This window comes from Coenobita brevimanus, chromosome 66 (genome assembly GCF_032717465.1).
Source record: "Coenobita brevimanus isolate Jiangsu-jjx chromosome 66, ASM3271746v2, whole genome shotgun sequence".
Classification (NCBI taxonomy): Eukaryota; Metazoa; Arthropoda; class Malacostraca; order Decapoda; family Coenobitidae; genus Coenobita; species Coenobita brevimanus.
In genome coordinates this window covers 16,768,640-16,788,835 of record NC_137019.1, presented here as the reverse complement: position 1 = coordinate 16,788,835, position 20,196 = coordinate 16,768,640, and the positions used below count along the sequence as shown (strand labels likewise).

The 20,196-nt window shown below is 43.5% G+C and overlaps 1 protein-coding gene across 1 annotated transcript; it reads right to left on the bottom strand.

The window, feature by feature from the left end:
- Window positions 1-16,410: 16,410 nt before the first annotated feature.
- Window positions 16,411-17,003, bottom strand: LOC145405273 (guanosine-3',5'-bis(diphosphate) 3'-pyrophosphohydrolase MESH1-like). The gene has a single exon (XM_080276688.1). The coding sequence runs from the start codon at window positions 16,972-16,974 to the stop codon at window positions 16,411-16,413; it is 564 nt and encodes a 187-aa protein (XP_080132814.1). The 5' UTR covers window positions 16,975-17,003.
- Window positions 17,004-20,196: the final 3,193 nt, after the last annotated feature.

The following is a 20,196-nucleotide window of genomic DNA, read 5'->3' as shown; positions in this document are numbered from 1 at the left end:
GAACGAGGAGGAGAAAGCCAAGGATGGAAGATTGTAGATTTGACCTCCTGCCCCTTCCAATCCCTGCCCCCCCCCTCTCTTTCCCTCCTCCTCTTCCCCTTCCCCTTCCCCCTCTGCCGACAGCCCTCACAATGGCGTCTTTATCCGTGAAATATAAAATCTCTGCCTCCGGAATCCCGTGAAACTTCCTAAGATTCCGAGAGTTTGGAAGTGCGTGAATCTGGGAAAATGGGCCTTCTCAGCGATTTTGATTCACGCTGAGGCCAAAGAATACGTGTTTTTACTGGGGCTGCAAATTTTGGGGGATTCAGAGAGAGAGAGAGAGAGAGAGAGAGCTTAGAAATCTTTCCCAGGTTAGACTAAACGCCCTATAGTTGGGTTCATAAAAAATTCATTTCTTTTCCATATGCTACACACTTGTATTTGGTGTATCTTTTGGGTATATCATCACTGTTGGCTTGTACCCTCCATATTGAATCCTGTGACCTTTTACTCCACGCGCGATCTTTCATTTTTTATTCATTTTTGCCTGACTTTCAGCGAGAGACTGGACCCTGTTATTTATTTATGGAGGGGGGCTTAAGCTGCTGAAAATAAACTGCTCCAGACGGCGTAGTGAACAGGGGATTTTTGCACCCTTGCGCGCGAAGAGAGAGGGTAATGTGTGTGTGTGTGTGTGTGTGTGTGTGTGTGTGTGTGTGTGTGTGTGTGTGTGTGAAAAAGTAACTCAGTTTTTATCCTGTTTCAATCAAACTCGGTGGAAGGGATTAGTACTAGCGAATGGGTAAATCTGTTGTTTTTTTTAGAACAATAGGCCAATTGTCAAGGTCCCAGGGCTGTGTCAAAAAGTACACCTAACAATATGAACTACCAGTTATTTTGCAATTTACACTAGACTTACGGGAATTGTTGAGGGTAAGGCAAGAATAAAGTGGTACAATTTTGAGAACAGTCAGTCTCTTTGCTGTTTGTCTCTTGCCTTCTCCATTCCTTCTTTTCCTGTCTTCCCCTTTACTTTCTTTTTTCCCGTTCCTCCATTCCTCGTGCCTACCATTCCAAATTCTTCTTTTCTCCAGGTCTTTCCTCTCCTCTATTCCTTCTTTCCTCTCATTTTCCCTCCAACATCTCTCTCTGCCTCATTCCTTCCTGCCTCTATCCCTTTCCACCCTCACATTTCTTCCTCCATTCACTCCCTTCTCCCCTCTCTCTCTCCCTGTACCGCTACCCAACAACACCTTGACCCAGTTAGTATTTAGTTTCTTTTCTCATTCCCCTCCTCTACCTATTACTCCCTTTCCCAACACTCTTCTTCCCAGCTCTCTCTTCCTTTCCCTCTCGTCTTTTCTCCCTCTCACTCTCGTTACTACCAATAGAACCTGTACATTTCCTTATCTGTGCCTCACTTCCTTATCTTCTCCTTTCCTCGTAACACCCTTCTTACTCATCTTCTTCCAGTCTTTCTTTTTCTCACTTCTGTCTCACCCTTCCCCATTCCTCCCTTCCTCTGTCCTCCTTTCCACTCTCCCATCCTTCCTCCTTTCCTCTCTCCTCCACCTCTCTCGCTTCTTTTTTACTCCTGTCTCTCTCTTCCCCATTTCCCCCTTCCTCTACCTTCCTTTCCACTCTTCCATACTTCCCCCTTTCCACTTTCTCCAACTCTTTCCCTTCCTTCCTACCCTAGCACACCTCCCTTTGCCAAGTTGAAGCAAATGGTATATAATCCCCGTGTACTCCCAACGCAAACTGCTGTACAAGGGCGCTCCCATGACAGCGGTGTTAATTTTGCCGCTGATTTTATCGCGATTATTTACTAATATTGGGTTACTCGCTCACCTCCAGCGGTCGACTGTGGGGTGGAGTCGAGAAAGTCGAAAGCGGAATCCCTTCAGTATGATGACGTCTGTTTTCTCTTCCTTTCTTATATTTTTCTTTTAAGGCCTCTCAAATTGAAAGATTAGATCAAGGGTGTGTTTATCCCCTTCCAGTTCCAAAAACCTTTCGTGAGTATTATTAATATCGTCTAGAAAAAAACAGTTCTAACGACAGAAATAACGACATTCGGTTCTCGCAACGCCCATCTCAACAGTTACTTCAACAAACAAGGGATGAGGCTATGGCACACCTAATGTCTGACTTGGCTCATATCTCTGACTGGGGTAAAAATAATATGGTTGTTTTTAATGCATTTAAGACTCAGTTCTTACACCTATCAACCCGACAAAATCTTCCACAGTTGTACCCACTAATGTTTAATAATATTCAGCTTAATCCTGCATCATCCTTGAACATGCTTGGGGTTTCATTTACTCGGGACTTATCTTGGAAAGATCATATTACATCTCTTGTAAAATCTACTTCCAAGAGATTGGGTGTGCTAAGCCGACTCCGCTCTTTCTTTACCCCTGCACAATTGTTGACTCTATACAGGGGTTTTATCCGCCCCTGTGTGGAGTACAACTCTCATGTGTGGGGAGGCTTCCCACATACAGCTCTTCTCAATAGGGTGGAGTCAAAGGCTTTTCGTCTCATTAACTCTCCTCCTCTTACTGACTTCCTTCAACCTCTGTCTCTTCGCCGCACTGTTGCACCTTTATCTCTTTTCTGTCGCTACTTTAATGGTCACTGCTCCTCTGAACTGTCTGCTTGCATTCCTCCACCTCTGCGACGGGCGCGTAGCACCCGTCTGGCAGCAAACTCTCATCCCTTTTCTGTCCAACTCTCTATGCAAGAGTTAACCGTTACTCCCAGTCTTTCATTTATGCAACAGGTCAACTCTGGAACTGTCTCCCTCTGTCTGTATTTCCTGCTGCCTATAATCTCCAGTCTTTCAAACGCAGTGTGTCCAGGCATCTCAAAATGATCGGATCTTGAATTTGGCTCTCTATTGTATTTTGGTTTTCTCTTGGAGGGATCTGTTACTGCGGGCTCATGGCCTTTGGTTCCTTCTTCCTCGCATAAAAAAGAAAGTGAAGTACGTTTGGTTCATTATTTTTTCTTTGTTGGCTGTTTATAGTCATATTGTGCTTAGGGGTCAGTGTAATAAAGGTTTAGATTTTCATGAACAATGAGAGTGTAGATGCGTGAAATACCCATTTGTTTTGTATTCATGCTAGCCTTGGAGTGCATAGTACTAGGGAGGTTTTTCGGTGGCAAGGAAAATGTCTTGGCATTTGCCAGAGCAAAATCATCAAGTTCTCCAGTGAGGTTTAAGGATTAAATCGAGATCGTATCATAGTGCTCAGACTTCGGGAGATTATCCAGTAACGAATAAAATCGTGTGACGTTAGCCAAAGTAAGGTAGATAAGTCGGACCCTGAGTTTTAAGGGTTAAGTCAACAAGTATATTTTAATCAGGCACCGAAATGAAGGCCAGTGTAGCACGTCTTTCATGTCATATCGGAATTTAATGAATATACTAGAGACATATGTAGTTACGAAAATAGAGCTTTTTATTAGACGCGGAAACAAGACTCAGCATAATACAAGTCTTCTGTGCCGTGTGGGAAAAAGTGGGGAAAAACCAGGGGGCGACGCGGCACCTTGATTCTGATAACTTATTAACCATATTTCTTTCCTCTTTGCAGGTGGGTGAGGGTCCCTGTTTGCTCCCAGGGGCATAAACCACCACGGGGCCCGCCAGTGTCACGGGGCAGAGAAAGGTAAATAGCTGGTGAAAAGGAAGGAGAGAGAGAGAGAGAGAGAGAGAGAGAGAGAGAGAGAGAGAGAGAGAAGGGAGGGGGGCTGGATGGGTGAGGGTGACGGCTTCTTGCACTCAGGGTACATAAACCACTACGGGGTGTGCCAGTGTCATCCAGGGTAGAGGGGCAAGGAGAAGGCCGGGAAGGGCAAATAGGAAGTGAAAAGGAGGGGGAGAGGGTGAAAAAATAAGATAGAGGAGGGGAGTGAGGTTGAACATAGATAAAGGAAGAATAGGTGAAAAAGGAGGGGAAGAGAGTAGGCAAGAAAGTAGAGAGAGATAGGAAGATAAACAAATGAAATGGACAGGTTAACAAAGGAGGTACAAAGATTAAAAAGGAAATATATAAAGAGGTAGAGAAACTAAGAAGAAGGTAGAAATTGGGAGGGAGTGTAATTAAGGAGACAAAGAAAAATAAAGTTGGAGGAAAGCATAATGGATTTGGAAAGAGGTGAATGAAAAAGAGAAGTGGGAAGGGAAAGCGAAGATGAACGTGAATATGAAGAGACACGTAAATGAGATAGGGAAAGCCAGAAAGCAAAATAGGACGTAATGGGACGAAGAGCAGGTACAAAAAGTGAGAGGTAAGCAGAGATCATATAAATTTAGGAAGAAGAGACACAGAAATTGAAAGGAGACGATGTTATGAAAAAAAAGGGTAATAAAGAGTGAGCAAGAGAAACGGGAAAAAAAGAAGGAAGACGAGGTAGAGAGGGATAATAAGGATGAAAAAAGGTAGAAAGAAGTAACTGAAGGGTCGAGAAGGAAGCAGAGAGAGATGAAGGGAGGCAAGGGGAAAGAGTGAAAAGGAAGAAGACAGGGAGAGACAGAAGAAGTGCGGGAAGTGGAAAAAGGAGAAACAGAGAAAATCAAAGAGAGGGTCAGAGAGAGAGAGAGAGAGAGAGAGAGAGAGAGAGAGAGAGAGAGGAGGCAGGGAGAGGCAAAGGAGGGTAAAAAGGTGATTGTACCCAGTGAGGGAATGCCTGCTTGGGTCTGGTGTAGCTGAGAGTGCTGGTGTTAGTGGTGTAGGTGGTATGTGATGTTGGTGGTGTGTGACATCCTTATAAAATACTCTCATGCAACTACCGGATTTTATTAATCTTAAAAAAGGCTTCTAGCAGTCAAGGGGTCACTGGTGGCTATTATTAATCCCTCTAGTTTGAAAAGTCTCTTGTACTTCGAAAAAAAAAAAATTGTAGCAAAAACAGAAAAGACATTGCACTGAAACAGTTACAAGTGTTCATATGGAGGTTGGTAGGAAGTGGTGGAAGGCGTTTTGGTTGGAATGTTGGTACGAAGTGTTGAAAGCAAGCGATGGGAGGAGAGTTTGGTAGCAATGTTGGTAGGGAGTGAGTGAGGAGTCCCCTAGTCTGGAGGTCTGCCAGGCGCCTCCCCTCTCTCTGACACCCTCATCGCCTTCCATTCCCCCCTCCCCTTCTCCCTCGTTCGTTTCACATACCCTTGCTCTTTCCCCTCGCCATTTTGCACTTCCCCTCCTCTCTTCCCCCTCCTGCTCCCCCTCTCTCCTTTCCTACACCCCTTTCTCTTCCCTTTCCCACTCCCTCTCACTCTTCCTACACGCTTCTCCCCTATCCATACCCATTCAAACACCCTCCCTTTTGCCCCCCTCCCCTCCCTTTTCACACACCCTTCTCACACCCTAACACCCCTCCCCACCCTCTCATCTTTTCACATATCCTTTCTCATGCTCTTATCACTTTTCAACCCCTTCCTTCTCGTTTCTACCGCTTGCTCTTACTTCCCACACTCCCCTTTTCCTCTTTGCATCCATTTTCTCTTCCTGCAACCCCCCTTCTGTTTCCCACACTATCATACTCATTTCCAGTACTTCTCACACCCTTCAATTCATTATTTCAATACTCTACTACATTCCACCCCTCTTTTTAACACACACACACACACACACACACACACACACACACACACACACACACACACACACACACGCACGCACGCACGCACGCACGCACGCACGCACGCACGCACGCACGCACGCACGCACGCACGCACGCACGCACGCACGCACGCACGCACACACACACACACACACACACACACACACACACACACACACACACACACACACACACACACACACACACACACACACACACACACACACCTTGTATTCTTTTGCAGACAACCTTTCCTTCCTGCATCCATTTCCATCTCTCTCTCTCTCTCTCTCTCTCTCTCTCTCTCTCTCTTTCATATCCCCACCCCCTCGCCACTATCTTTCCACCCCCTCATTCTCTTCCCTCTTTCTATTGCAGTATCCTGCCTCCCCAGCCTCGCTTTCGTCTTCCTCCTTTCCCACTCCACACCATCTCCCACTCCACCCCCTTTCTCACTCCACCCTCCTTCCCACTCCACTCTCTCTCCCACTCAACCCCGTCTCCCACTCCATCCCCACTCCCTCCCGCCGTCAAAGCTTGCGTACCATCTGTCTGACAAGCCTGCTGAGCCAAAATGGTATGCAGAAATCCAGGAATATTCTGTGGAGGTTAATGTTTACTGTAATGGACCTAATATGTTTCGTATAATGGAAGTATTTGGAGGAAGCATATCGAATTGTTGAATCTTGCTTCTTTATAGCTAGCATTTTTGGCGTTAGGAGTACTGGATGGTGAGTGACTGAGCAGTTTTAATCCCTTCACCCAGATTTGATTTCCTTGAGTTGGATGAAATCATTAGCATCAGCCATAATAAAATGCAATGCCAAAATAGAAAGATTTATGGTATAACAATTGTGTGTGTCGGGTTCTTAGTAGTGAAGTGGAGATGGAACTGAATATCGTTATCATCATCTTCACCATCACCACAGCCACCACCAGCCTCCCCTCCTCCCCCTCCTGCTTTATACAGGGTAGCCAGGATCCCGGGATAGGATTATCAGAGCACACAAACAGTAGGAAACACTACCAGAGTAGCCTACCCTCTGAAGCGGGGTGTACAATCGCCTGCTTATAAGTAGTACGTTGGTTTATATGTTTGAGGTCTTATATGATACTGCATTTGTTTACGTCTTGCATGTATCGTGTTGAAACATCTCTTTATAGTGCTCAGATCAAAGTAGATTTATACGTAAACAAATACACTGGTGCCACATAAGATCCCCAGCGCACCAACTCTGTAGCACTAAGTGGAGGCGATTGTACAGTACACTCATTCACTCACGCCTTCGACCCTGTAGCTGTCTATATTCTAATACTAAACTTAGCTCTTGTGAGGCGAATGTTATGGCGCAACTCGTTTACATTCTGGTAAATATTTAGAGTATCCAGAGGTACTTGTAAGCATAGCATTTTTTTTTTAATCCCTCCCCTGACCTCCCTAACACGAAATGGTAAACAGCTCTGGCCTTGGATTCGTAAACTGTTTCATGCCCGTATGACTCATTCTGAGCTGTGTAAAATCTTTGTATGGGAGATTTGAAGCTGGAGATGGTTGGGTACAGTGATAAGCATACAATCAGGTTGGAAAGGCAGCGAAGATATTAAAGTCTGAGAAAGATGGAAGAAGAAAAACAGGTTGAAAGTGAGAAAGAGGAGTGCTGGATGAAAGGGTATTGACATGTGAAGAGAGAAATGCTGCTTCGTAGTTACAAAATCCAGGAAGTAAAAATTAGTAAGAATAGAAATGAGAAGAGAGGAGGGAATCCTGATGAAAATCGCTAAAGGAAGGATCTGGATGGAAGGATAATTGTGCCAGAGAGAGAACTAAAGGAACGCAAGATTGGGTCCGATTGCAAGATCAAAGGGAGAAAGTCAGTAAGCGGACGACTTAAGGATGATGGTGGTAGGGATAGGGAGAGGAAGAGAGAGCGGGGATGAAAATGATACAATCAGTGGAAAAGGAGTGGCATAAAAGAATGAATGGAAAAGAAGAGAGTGAGAATGAAAGTGGAAGATGGGACTGAAGATAGCACGATGGATCTAATAAGGACCGTACAAGGAGAAGCAGTACGAACAAATAATGACGAAAGTTGAAGGAGAACTAGTTAATGGTGTAGTAAGGCCAACTTCTCCTCAGAGCTGTAGAAGAGCCTAAGAATGGAAGGAATAAACGAAAATGAGTATAATTCAGTACATGGCTCCGTAGAGGACAAGAAGATTGAGGGATAATAGGGTTTTTAGCTTCTAGTGATCGAAGGCGAGGCAGTAAGAGAGCTTAAGAATGGAAGGAATGGACGAAACGAAGACAATTATATGACGATGGCACAAATAAAGAAGAGGACATAAGGGGACTGAGGACCATAGAAGGAAGGACAATAAAAGGACCTGTAAGTATGGCAGAGAGGCTGAGAGAGGTCATTGGTAAGGAAGGTAAGAGAGGATTTGGGGAGATTTTATGCTCTATGGACTGCCTTTTCTTTTCTTTTCTTTTTTCCGACTCGGGGCATAGAATCTTCGTTTCCTGAGGTCCACGATTCGTTGTACCTGGCACAGTGATTGGCATGAGATAGTAGGACAAGGCAAAGATTAATGGATCGGGTTAGTAGAGCAGAGAGCAGACCACGTGATGAGAGTTTTAAGATGTTGATAGCACTGACTACTGCACTGTGAGAGGATGTGATGACAGGGTGGTGAGATGAAGTGCGATGGGGTGACAGCGAGTAAAAATGAGGTGACGAAGTAGTACAGTAGGGGTGGAATGTGGTGAGAGGGATAAGGGATGGAATGAGAGGGCAGTGAGGGTGGCGTTTGTTAAGATAGGGTGACATGGGTGGAGGATGGGGTGACAGAGTAGGAAGATAGGGTGACAGGGTGTGAAAAGTGGCACTGTGAATAATGAAAATTATCTGGTTGTGTGTGTGTGTGTGTGTGTGTGTGTGTGTGTGTGTGTGTGTGTGTGTGTGTGTGTGTGTGTGTGTGTGTTAAAAGAATAATCCTAAGGTTGGAAGCCTTAAGATGTTTTTTTCAGAGAGAGAGAGAGAGAGAGAGAGAGAGAGAGAGAGAGAGATTTGTTCAAGATATCTGAACACATTGCATAAAAATTAGGACGTCATAATCAGCGGAAGTTACAGGCCGAGGGCGACGGGTTCCAGAGTTGACCAGTTGCATAAAACATAAAAAAAATGGTTATGTGACAGAGGTGTAGGGTAGGATTGGGCTGATAGAGGTGTGGGAAGGGTAACAGGGTGGTAAGAAAAGTGTGACAGGGTGTAGGTGGGAGACAGCATGGTAGGGATGTGGCACAGTGGGTGGGTGGGATGATCTGGCAACACCCTAGTGACAGCTTAAGTGGTGTACCTAGTGGACGTCACGGTACTGGTGGCCACTGATCACCAAGCCAGAAGCAACTAGAGCTCTCTCTCTCTCTCTCTCTCTCACTCTCTCTCACGGAGGTGGATCGAGGGAAGATGAGATGGGTTAATATTGTCTTTCGTAAGTGAATTAAGGGTTACATTGCTTCGTTAGCTCAGGAGGAAAAGGGATGTCTTAAGAGAGAGAGAGAGAGAGAGAGAGAGAGCATTCTGTGTGTGTGTATGTGTGTGTGTGTGTGTGTGTGTGTGTGTGTGTGTGTCGATATGCCTGAGGTGGGAGGGGAGTTGAGGATGATGGAGGAGAATTGAGATGTGCAGATATTGTCATCTCTATCTGAATTAAGGAGGCGCGGTCGCTTGTTAGCTTAGGAGAGAGAATCTGAGGTCAAAGGTTAAAGATTAATACCAAGGATAAACTACAGAGCTTTACGAGCAGGAGAGGTTTGGGATCAGTGCTTTAACTATAGACGCGTCCATACCAGTTGCTTGCTGGCGCGGCTGGGTGTTCTGCATCCCTGGAAACCTTAGAAATTCTCGTCCCCACCTGCCTGCTTTCAGTATAGGACCACGTGTATTGCGGTAGAGATATGCATAATACCCTCCCGTACACATTGACGTCAGTAAGTATTTGGTATGGACGACTCTTAGAGTGTCAGGATTCCTTTCAGCTGTGAGGAAAATTGTCTGGTACTTGCCTAATAAAAATGCCGTAAAAGTATAGTAGTAGTAGCAGGAGGAGGAGGAGTTGGAATAATGGTGGTGGTAATAGTAGTAGCAATAGGAATAATGGTAATGGTGGTGATAGTAGTAGTAGTAGTATAGTAGTAGTAGTAGTAGTAGTAGCAGTAGTACCCCAGGCTCATCGGAACGTGAATCCAGTAAATTGAAGACCAAAACTGCCCTTCTTCAGCAGTGCATCAACCTTCTTTCGGGGTATAAGGAGGGGAGTGAAGGACGTTTGTACAGTCGGGCAGCTCCACCACCAGGCCATATCAATGCAACAACGTGAAGGCGCCCCTCTCCAGCGCCCTCTTCTTGTTATGGAATTCATTTGTCCTGGTGTTATTTAGAGTTTTTAGAGTATTGGAGTCACGTGATGTTGGGATTAGTTTGGAATTGACAGCATAAATTGACAACTTATTTGACAACATTAATTGCTTGACTGAAAAGTGTGGCACTGATTAATTTGTTGGTAGTAGTTGATTTCATTGTTATGTATATTGTTTTTTAAATATAAATTTTTATTTGTGCATATGGATTTTACAGTTGGTAGTTTATCGTTTTTATGTTTATATTTAGCTGGATGATTTTTTTTTTAATGGATATGTTTTGATACTGGGTATTTAATGTTTATATCATGCTCTTATCGGATGTTTTATGCATTATTGAATTTTATTGTTTTAAGTGAATGTGTATTTTATTTTTTATTGTTACCACTACTTGCTTATTTAATTGAATTTTTATTTTTATTGGGTGTTCATGCTTTTATTGCTTGTTTTATTGGACGTTTATTGTTTTTGATATGCTTATAGCGTTCTTGCGATTTTTATTACTGTTACATGGCTTTTTGTTTTATTAGATTAATGTTTTACCTGCCATTTAATGCTGTTTCTCTAGATCCCAGTCCCTCTTTATATATTCCATTTATCTATAGCTAGCGTGGGAAAAGAACGCTCCAACTTATAAGAAATTCTGTCTTTAATTACTCTCTCTCTCTCTCTCATTTCGTACTCTCCTCCTTGCCAATATCCACCCAGCATCGTGTATAATGCTTTTAGAGGGCCGACCCCTTTGTTTCCCATGCTTTGTTCTACTGCACCTCATATTTTATTCACTCTTTTGCAGCCAGTCAATCTTGCACACTGCCATTCCTTCCAACTGTGTCCCAATCAGAATCGCCTTTAGCTTATATTGGCTTTGGTGGGGTGGTGAGGTTGGTGAGATGAGAGAGATGAGGATGTGATTGATGCGGATGCTGAGAGGAGCGATTGATGATGCTGGAGTGGTGGGATAAAGGAGATGAAGATGATGTGTTAGGGATGTGGATGCTGTGTGATGCTGGAGTGATGAGATGAAGGAGTTGAAGTCGTGTGAGAGATGTGGGTGCCGTGTGATGCTGGAATGGTGAGATGGAGATGAAAAAAGGTGTGAGAGATGCTGGTGCTGTGTGATGCTGGAGTTATGAAGGAATCAGAGATATTAAAGATGTAGAAGCTGCGAGGAGCAGTTGGTGACGTTGGAGTAATGAGATGGAGATGAATAAGATGTGTGAGACATGGGTACTGTATGATGCTGGATTTGCTGAGGCGAGGGAGATGAAGAAAGTATGAAAGATGTGGATGCTGAGATGAGATGGGCGATGCTGTATTGGTGAGATGAAGGAGATGAAGAAACTGCGAGATGTGCATGCTGTGTGAGGGAGATGATGATGATATGGATGTTGAGATGAGATGGGTGAGGCTGAGTTGGTGTGGTGGGGAAGATGTAGAAGATGTGAATGATGTAGGTACTGTGAGGAGCGACTGGTGATGCTCGAATGATGACATAAGACAAGAAAAAGATTTAAATGATGTGGGTGCTGAGAGGAGCAGTTGGTGATGCTGGAGTAGTGGGATGAGTGAGATCAATTCATTTTTATATGAATATATAGATATTTACAGCTTTCACTGACACTCTCAGTTCTCATATCCTAATTAGAATCGTCTAGTCGCAGAAAGAATTAATAAAAAAAATGCCATTTTATAGAAAGGATGAACTGAATCCTCTTCAGAGTGTTGATTCTTTGACTTACGTTTCTTTAATGTTGTACTGCTCTCGGTTGCTTGTGTTCATCTTGTATTCCGTGTGTAATCTCGGGAAGTTTGGGCGTGCAGGTGTCCACTAAATATGGCTTCAGGCGTGGCGCGGTTTTGTTGCCGTCACCCCTAACTTATTGGAGCAGAAGTTTGCTGAATTTGGCTGCAGGTTTCTGGGGTTTCTTGTGGTTGGTTCGTGAGAGTTTTATCATCCAGTGGACTCCTTCGTGTTCTTGTTGTGCTGTGGGATGCTTCCATGTTGTTGTGTGTGTGCTGTGGTTGAGAGTGGGTGTGTGGGAAGATGAGGAGGTAGCTGGATATGTGTGGGGAGGGAGGTTCGTCGTGTGTGTGTGTGTGTGTGTGTGTGTGTGTGTAAAGTAACGGTGCGTGTGTAGGGTGAAATTGTGTGTATGTGTATGTACGCGTGCTCACATGCGTTCATACTCTCCATTATTAGCTGTAGGGGTAATATGCCGCTCTCACTCTCCACAAGAAATTATAATCCATGCCTCTTTCCTAATTTTAATGTGTAATCTCTTATACATGAGGAGGAAGGGAAAACGTGGGAACTGTTACGAGAAAAATGCAAGGGTGTTATCGCGCACAGGATCTAGATTAGAACCATGAACACCCTTATCTTGTCACTGATAAAAGGGGCTTGAACTGAGGTATGAGTGCACCAGAACAATCATGAACTCGTGTACAAGAACATTTTTGAACACTGGCACACACGTGATTAAGGAAACTAATACACAAGAATACGTTTGCTCACACACACACACACACACACACACACACACACACACACACACACACACACACACACACACACACACACACACACACACACACACACACACACACACACACACACACACACACACACACACACACACACACACACACACACACACACACACACACACAGGAGCACGCCGCTGAACACAAAGCAGGGTCTAATGAATACACCCACACACAGAAGTCAGTGCAAACATAGAGGGTGTAATTATTGCTCACATAAACACAGAGAAGTTAATGAAAAAGAAACACATTAGACACTTAAATTCTCTCTCTCTCTCTCTCTCTCTCTCTCTCTCTCTCACAGCGTTACCTTGGCAAATATTTCCAATACGAGAGACGTGGAGTCAGTGTATGGATGTAAATTGTGTATCTGAGTCGCATAACGAGAGAGAGAGAGAGAGAGAGAGAGAGAGAGAGAGAGAGAGAGAGAGAGAGAGAGAGAGAAACATGAAAAGCGAGAGGGAAGAACAGAGGAAGAGGGTTGTTCAGAAGAGGAAGTGAGATGCAAATAGCAGCGCAATGGAGAGAGAGAGCTGATGGTTTTAGAAAGTCGTGGAAATATACCTGGTACTCTGTAATTCGATGCTCATATATGCCACTGTTCTTTCTGTAACCTCACCCACTGATACCAGAAATAATGCACAAATTTAGAGACAATATATGGAAATGAAGTAAAAATAAGGCTTGAATATTGGCTGAAAGTTGACTGTGTGAGAGAAGCCTGTGAGAATATGATATGTAATTCGATCTTTATCTATGTTACTCTTCCCTTTTCAACTTAACTCACTGATATTATACAAATCGCATGTCTATTGAGGGAATATATAAAAAAGTGGGGTTAAAATATGCACGATGGGATATTGAACCAAGTCTGGTGGTGCAAAGAAAAGCCTGTGAGAATATGATCTGTAATTCAGTGGGGGGGATCTGGTGTGAGATGTGGAAAGGGGAAAGATGTGGCCGGGGGCAGGGTAAGCTTACACGGTGCCTGCCTCTTTTTCCTACTTCATGAATACAAAATGAGAAGGAAGGAGAGTCGGTGGGGGGAGATGGATGGGTGCGGTGGCGATGGAGAGGGGGAGGAGGAGGCTCTGTGGAGGAGAGAAGATAAATGGAGATCAGTGAGAAGCCTGGAGGTACTACGTAAATGATAATGGGTATTGTTAAAGGGTATTTGCTCTAATATACTGACAAGAAAATATTTAAACTCGGTATAAGCGGATTAATCGCAGAAAATGATAATGGGAATGTGCCGTAGGATAATGTGGTGTAATAATGTGACTATTATTTAACTGTAGGTGCATATAAAAAAATATATTTAAGTGAGAGCTGGAATAGAATTTGATATTTGATGTAATGCATTGATAGAATAATGCTTAACTGTGGGCATAAATATAAGTGAATTACGAGAATTATTAATGGAATATTGCTAGAAAATATTCGGTGCAATACTTGTAGCTAATATTAAGCTCTACCTACGTATAAAAAAAAATAGAAGATAGTAATAAAATATGTTTTGAGGAATTTAGTGTAATGCAATGAGAGTATTTAAGCGCGAAAAAAATTGTGGTTATCAATTAAGAAACATGATAGTTGAAAAATTCTGAATGTTTTGGCGTAATATAGTGAACGAGAACAGTCTAGAACCAGCATTGCAGGAGTGGATAAAGATTAATGCGAACTGAAACCAAATAAATCGCGAACACTGATCATGGGAAAAGATCAAGGCAATTCTAAGTAAATGCACCTAGAAACATCATCAGATTCCCAGGATTTTAACAATTAATGAAAACAGACCAAGACCAGCGACAAAGGGACAACTGGAAATATTACCTGTATGTGTGTTGTATTAAAGTGAAGGAATATCATTAACGGTACTATTGCGGAAGCTAATATCGACCCATTTTTTGGCTGAACGCTTACGAAACTCTTACGAAATATTCTGAAAAAGTTTATTGGTTTATAATTATCGCAATGCCGGATTTCGAAAGTTATTGCTCACTGTCTCGTTATTTATCGCACGGATGTGGATCGATACCAGAGTCCACAATGATACCCGGATGCTCGTAGCCTGTGGAGTTTATGAAAGGACGAGAGGAGGATGCAAAAGAATATTAAATATACAGAACGATAACGATTTAATACCATAACTGTAGCTATTTTATTTTATCTTTGTATTTCAACTGTACTATTTTATTAATTTTGTATTTTAACATTGGTCGGGATGAAATATATAGAACTTGATCGTTGTTAAGGGGTAAACTCCTATCATCTCCACTTCCCGCTTCCCTCTTTCCCTGTCACCCTTTCCCCCCCATCTCCACTCCCTCTTCCCCCTTTCCCTATCACCCTTTCCTCTCGATAACCACTGCCCGCTTTTCCTATCACCCTTGTCTCCCTATGTCCACTCCCTCTTCCCCCTTTCCCTGTCACCTTTTCCTCCCCCTTTCCACTCCCTCTTCCCCCTTTCTCTGTCACCCTATCTTCCCTCTTCCCCCTTTCCCTATCACCTTTTCCTCCCCCCTTATCCCCTTTCTCAAGCTTCTTATCTGCTCCCCGGCTCAGTATTACCGCTACTTAAAATTACCTCCTTCTGGAATGTCTCAGGTTACCCCCACAACTCATAAAAAAAAAAGAATAAGAAATACCACAGCCTCTTCAATAAGGGGCTGTCTGCTCAGGTGAATAATATCGATTGACGGTGAAAAAATAAAAAATAAATAAAACGTCTTTGGATCGAGGGTATTACTACTCGTATTGTAAGTCTGTTTTCATCTGACGGAACTGGCCTCTTCGCTACTTAAACATGTCTTAGTTTAGTGAAATTCATTGAGCCTTAGTTATGTGGTGTGAATAAGTCTCCTTGGTTACTAGTCAGATCAACCCTGCAGTCTGACTACACTTGGCCACTAGCTGAGTTTGTAGGGGCTAGGGATCTTTGTCAGGCCAGAGTAAACGAACTAAAAAATAATAATAATAATTCATTTTTTTTTTTTCATTGCCAGACGCCATGTATCCCAAATGGGGTGGCCAAGGGCTTAGAGTTAATTGTTTTTACAGGAAGGGGCACTAATCCTCCACCAACCCTACTTGACACGTAGGGAGAAAGGATATCCTTAGTGTGCTGCACAGAATTTGCTGAAGATATAGATCTGTGCAAGCAAACTGTTGTAAATTGTCATTTCTCCTTATCTAGGGTGACTGATTATGAATGACTGTCGTTCTTGCTTATCTATCTATCTATCTATATATAATCCTTTGCAGGGTAGGCGTACATTTTTTTTTTTTTTGCGTGTCTGTATGTGCCCCATTACAAAAAGACTGAAAACTACTTCACTATAGCACAACACTTGGAAGATGAGTGTGTTTTTCCTCTCCAGTTTTACAGACTGCCAAGAAATCTGTTCATATAAAACCAGCTGTAATATAAAAAAGTCAGGGAATAGTTCAAAAAGAAAAGGTAACCAATATACCATAAAAAGAAAGCTCCAAAAGTGCAGGGAAAATAGCTGAGGTAACAGTAGTAATTTTCCTCTGTTCACTTTGTAAGAAACCAAAAACTTATTTGGAGAGTGGCTGTCTGTGCTACACCCTATTTATCTCAACCTGGCCCACATTTTTGTCCATTTGCATTTTATTCGTGTAGCTCAGTAGCAGAAAACAACAATGGCATGGCTGCACATCCTTTCACAGCATTCCTTTATGATTAGCATTAAACTGAAGTGTTAAATCTCTTGCTACAGCTTTGTGTTTAAGATGGAGTGATGACAATTTTAGGCCAAGTCTGAGTAGAAAGAGTATGCAGCTACACAGGGAGTCCACAATATTATCTAGAGCTGTTTTAAGTTCACCCCATGTTTAGTGAATATTTTATCCAACTCTGCCTCCAGATATTCATTAGTGCCCCGACACCCGGCCACCACACGAGCAGCCCAATGGAAATATTCATTCGCCCGCTCCTCCGTCCAGCCAAGGGGTATGACACGACCAAGGTCTCGCAGGTTGTACAGTTTGTCTGCCAGCTTGACCAGTTTGGCTTCATGGGAGGAGGATGGTGCATGGACAATCTGCAGCCTTTTTCTCTCTGCCTTTGGCAAGCTTTTATCATCAGTTACCTCAGTCACAATTCCAGCCACCCTGGACCCAAACACATGTACAAGCTCCTGGTGTGATGTGTTGGTGTCCTCCACAGTGTCGTGTAGTAGGGCCGCCTGCAGCACTCCCACGTCCTCCACACCAGCCTCTACCAACAGCTGGGCCACACCAATGGGGTGATTGATGTATGGCGTTTGCTGGGGGTCCTTCCTCCTCTGGTCCCTGTGCTTGATGGCAGCGAAATTCACACATTTTATTATATCACTCACGTCTGTCACCATACCGGCAGCTTCGCCCATTTTTTGCGGTCTGAAAATTGCAAGTTCACAGTTGATAATCAAAACCAATGTTCCTAAGGATCAACACAACGTAGAAAACATAACCCGGGAAGATATTAACTCAATGTAAGGCTCGGCTAGTGTAAATCGAGCTAGTTTTAGGCATAAGTTAAACAACTAAACAAGCTACAGCTTAGGGCCTCACGATCTGAAGAGGCCTCAGTTATTTTAAGTAATTATAATGATTTAACCTGATGAACCCACCCTGCATAGATTTGTGATACATTTTGGTGGTATGCTTATGAAGTTAATTTGTTACACAGCCTTGGTCTCTGTTAACATTTGCCCAATAGGGCTTGTACAGCTTTCCATAGCTTAGGACCTTACCATGTGTAAATCCAGTCCTGCACTGGAATGTAAATGTATAACATGCAAATGCTTTTGTAAGGAAGGGGTGCAGTGAAGCCTCTTTACCAGGTGGAATATGACCCCAAGGCCCAAATGCCTGAATGGGGCTTGAGCCGGACTTGGAAGCCAGACTTGAGATGGTGCCAAGCCCAGACATATGGCTTACCCAAGTTGGGCTCATCCAGCTTGACTTGGCCATGCAGAATCGAAGCTCAAGTCTGACTTCACAGAGTTGGGCTCAAGTTGTGGACTTGCAGCAAACCTCCAACTATTTTCAAATCAGCTAGTCACATTGCTTACTTTTGTAGATTAAATTTAGGAAATAAGGCAAGATAAATCAAAAGATGTTTATAAAAACATTAGATACCAGATGTTTACAGTCAGTTGTCATCATCTGCATGAGGAAAAACTATAAAGCCATCAAATAATACAGAAAACCTTAACTAAAATGAAGAACTGCGGAGAGCTCTTGCATGGAAAGATGACGTAGTGAATCGGGCCATTATACCTGTTAGGGAGGTTGGTGCCAAAATTTACATAATGTTACGCCAGCAGTCAGTCAGTGCCTGACCTACAAAGGGTGAGGATAGTACTCCATAAGCAGTCCTGGCAGGCCTGCTGGTGCATCTAGACTTGTCATCAATGGAGGCTAAATGGATGACATTAATGCTGCTTGCCTTAAAGAAAGGAAAATTAGGAATAGAGGCAGTGGTCTTCCATTAAGGCATCTTTGCTGCCTTAGTACCACATAGCCTCCCTAAGCCTGGTGTTAGTTTTTCTCACTAGTCATTCATTGATTTCATTAAGGCAAAAAACTTTGGTGATGCCATCACTACTGCTGTAGGTTTGAAAGTGGTGGTAATGTCCTGTGGGCACTGCCAGCTGTACGATACATAATGCAAACATGGATATCGTAAGGTATTGCCAGCAACAGTTGTAAATGATGTCATCAAACAGTGAACTTCATATTAGTAAAAATTTAAACAAGTGTGCAAAACAAAGCATATATGTGTTCCTGACAGCCGAATATTCTATATAGATAGCAAATATTTTTTGCTCCTACGTGTCAAGTGGGGTTGGTGGAGGATTAGTGCCCCTCCCTGTAAAACAATTAACTCTAAGCCGTTGGCCACCCCGTTTGGGATACATGGCGTCTGGCAATGAATGAATGAATGAATAACCCATTCACAGTGAGTCTCATGTAAATTGGGTAAAATCGTCTGGTTGTGACAAGAATAAAATAAAACATAGTGAGGCGTAAACCTTGCCATAATTTCCAAGGTCACACACAAACTGCCGCATTTATGGTCGATCCAACATTTATAGCGGAGAGGATTCGTTTTTTCTTGATTTTGCGCTTTTATGTTCCTATTTCGAGATCCATTCCTCCCGAGTTATTTTCGCTGGGAGTCAGGGTTAGAATAACGATGATGATGATGATGATGATGATGATGGTGATGGTGGTTGTTGTGGTGGTGGTGATGATGATAGTGATGTGAATGGTGATGATAGGGAGGAAGATGTAAATGTTAATGATGTTACTGATGAAAGAATAATGATCTGTTTATGAACGGATGATGAGGATGAGGATGGCAAAACAAAATATTCAGCAGTTCCATCTGTTCTCCTAAATGCCTCCCTCACCATCCCTTCCGAGGTTGGTTTAGCAAAAGGCCTCTACATTTGTGATCATTACCACGCAAAAGGCAAAAGAGAAAGCCAGGTGGATTGATTGCATGTTTAGGCTGCGTGTGCTGACGATGTTAAGGACCAAGTGAGCTCCGTGGCTTTCATCCCTTCTCTCATAGTTCCCCCTCCCCTCTCTTTCTCCCTCTCTCTTTCCCCGTTTTCTTCCCTTTCTCCTTTCTCTTCTTCATCTTTAGATTTTAATCGCTCCTCCCTTTCCCCTTCCTCTTCCTCTTCCTCTTTCTTTTTCCTCCTCCTCCATCCCGTTCTCTCAGCTATTTCCCTTCCTTACTCATTCCTCTCCCCATTTCCTCTCTCCTTTCCCTTCCCATCCTCCTTCCCATACCATCTCCTTCAGTTCCTCTTCTCTTCCAACCTCCCTTCCCCTCCCTCATCCCCTTCCCTTCCCCTCCCTCATCCCCTTCCCTTCCCCTCCCTTTCCCTTCTCTTTCCTGTCTCGTACCAACTCTCTTCCCAGTACTCTTTCCCACCTCTTCCCTGTTTTTTCTCTACACCGATCCCCATCCTTTCCCTCCCGCTTCCCGCTTCGCTTCACCATTACTCTTTCTTCCTCACTACCACTTTCTCATCTCCATCCGTATTCCTCTCCCTTCCCTAACCTCTGTTCCCTTCCATACCCTCCCTTTTCTTCCCCCAGGTCTCCTCATTCCTCCCCATTCCTTACTTCACTGTTCCCATTCTATCTCCCTTCTCTCTTCCTTCTTCCCCAGTTCTTACCCCTCTCACCCTACCCTTTCCTCCCCCCCTATCCCCTTTCCCCTCTCCCCACCCCGACTCCTGATCCCGTATTCCCTTTGTCGCGGGGCCTGAGTTTCGATCCCCGGCCATTAATGTTATGCATATCGCTCTCAAAATTCCTCTTGATAGCTATGAGTTTAGGGCCGGCACCTGCCTTTTGAGAGCTGGCCTTGAATTTTATTTTTGAGCTCTTTTTTCATTCTTTTATCTTTCTGGGTTTGTTTTTTCTTTTTTTTGGGGGGGCGGGTGATGGGGGGAGTATGATCTCTGTCTTTGAATGTTATGGTTGAGTGTGATGATGGTGGTGATGATGATGATGATGATGATGATGATGATGATGAGGGTATGTGGATGGAAAAATGGACTTCGAGGAAGGAGTAAAAAGGAGGA

Bases quoted from the DNA above. Each gene is read 5' to 3' on its own strand.
- LOC145405273 (XM_080276688.1), bottom strand. From the start codon at position 16,974: ATGGGCGAAGCTGCCGGTATGGTGACAGACGTGAGTGATATAATAAAA.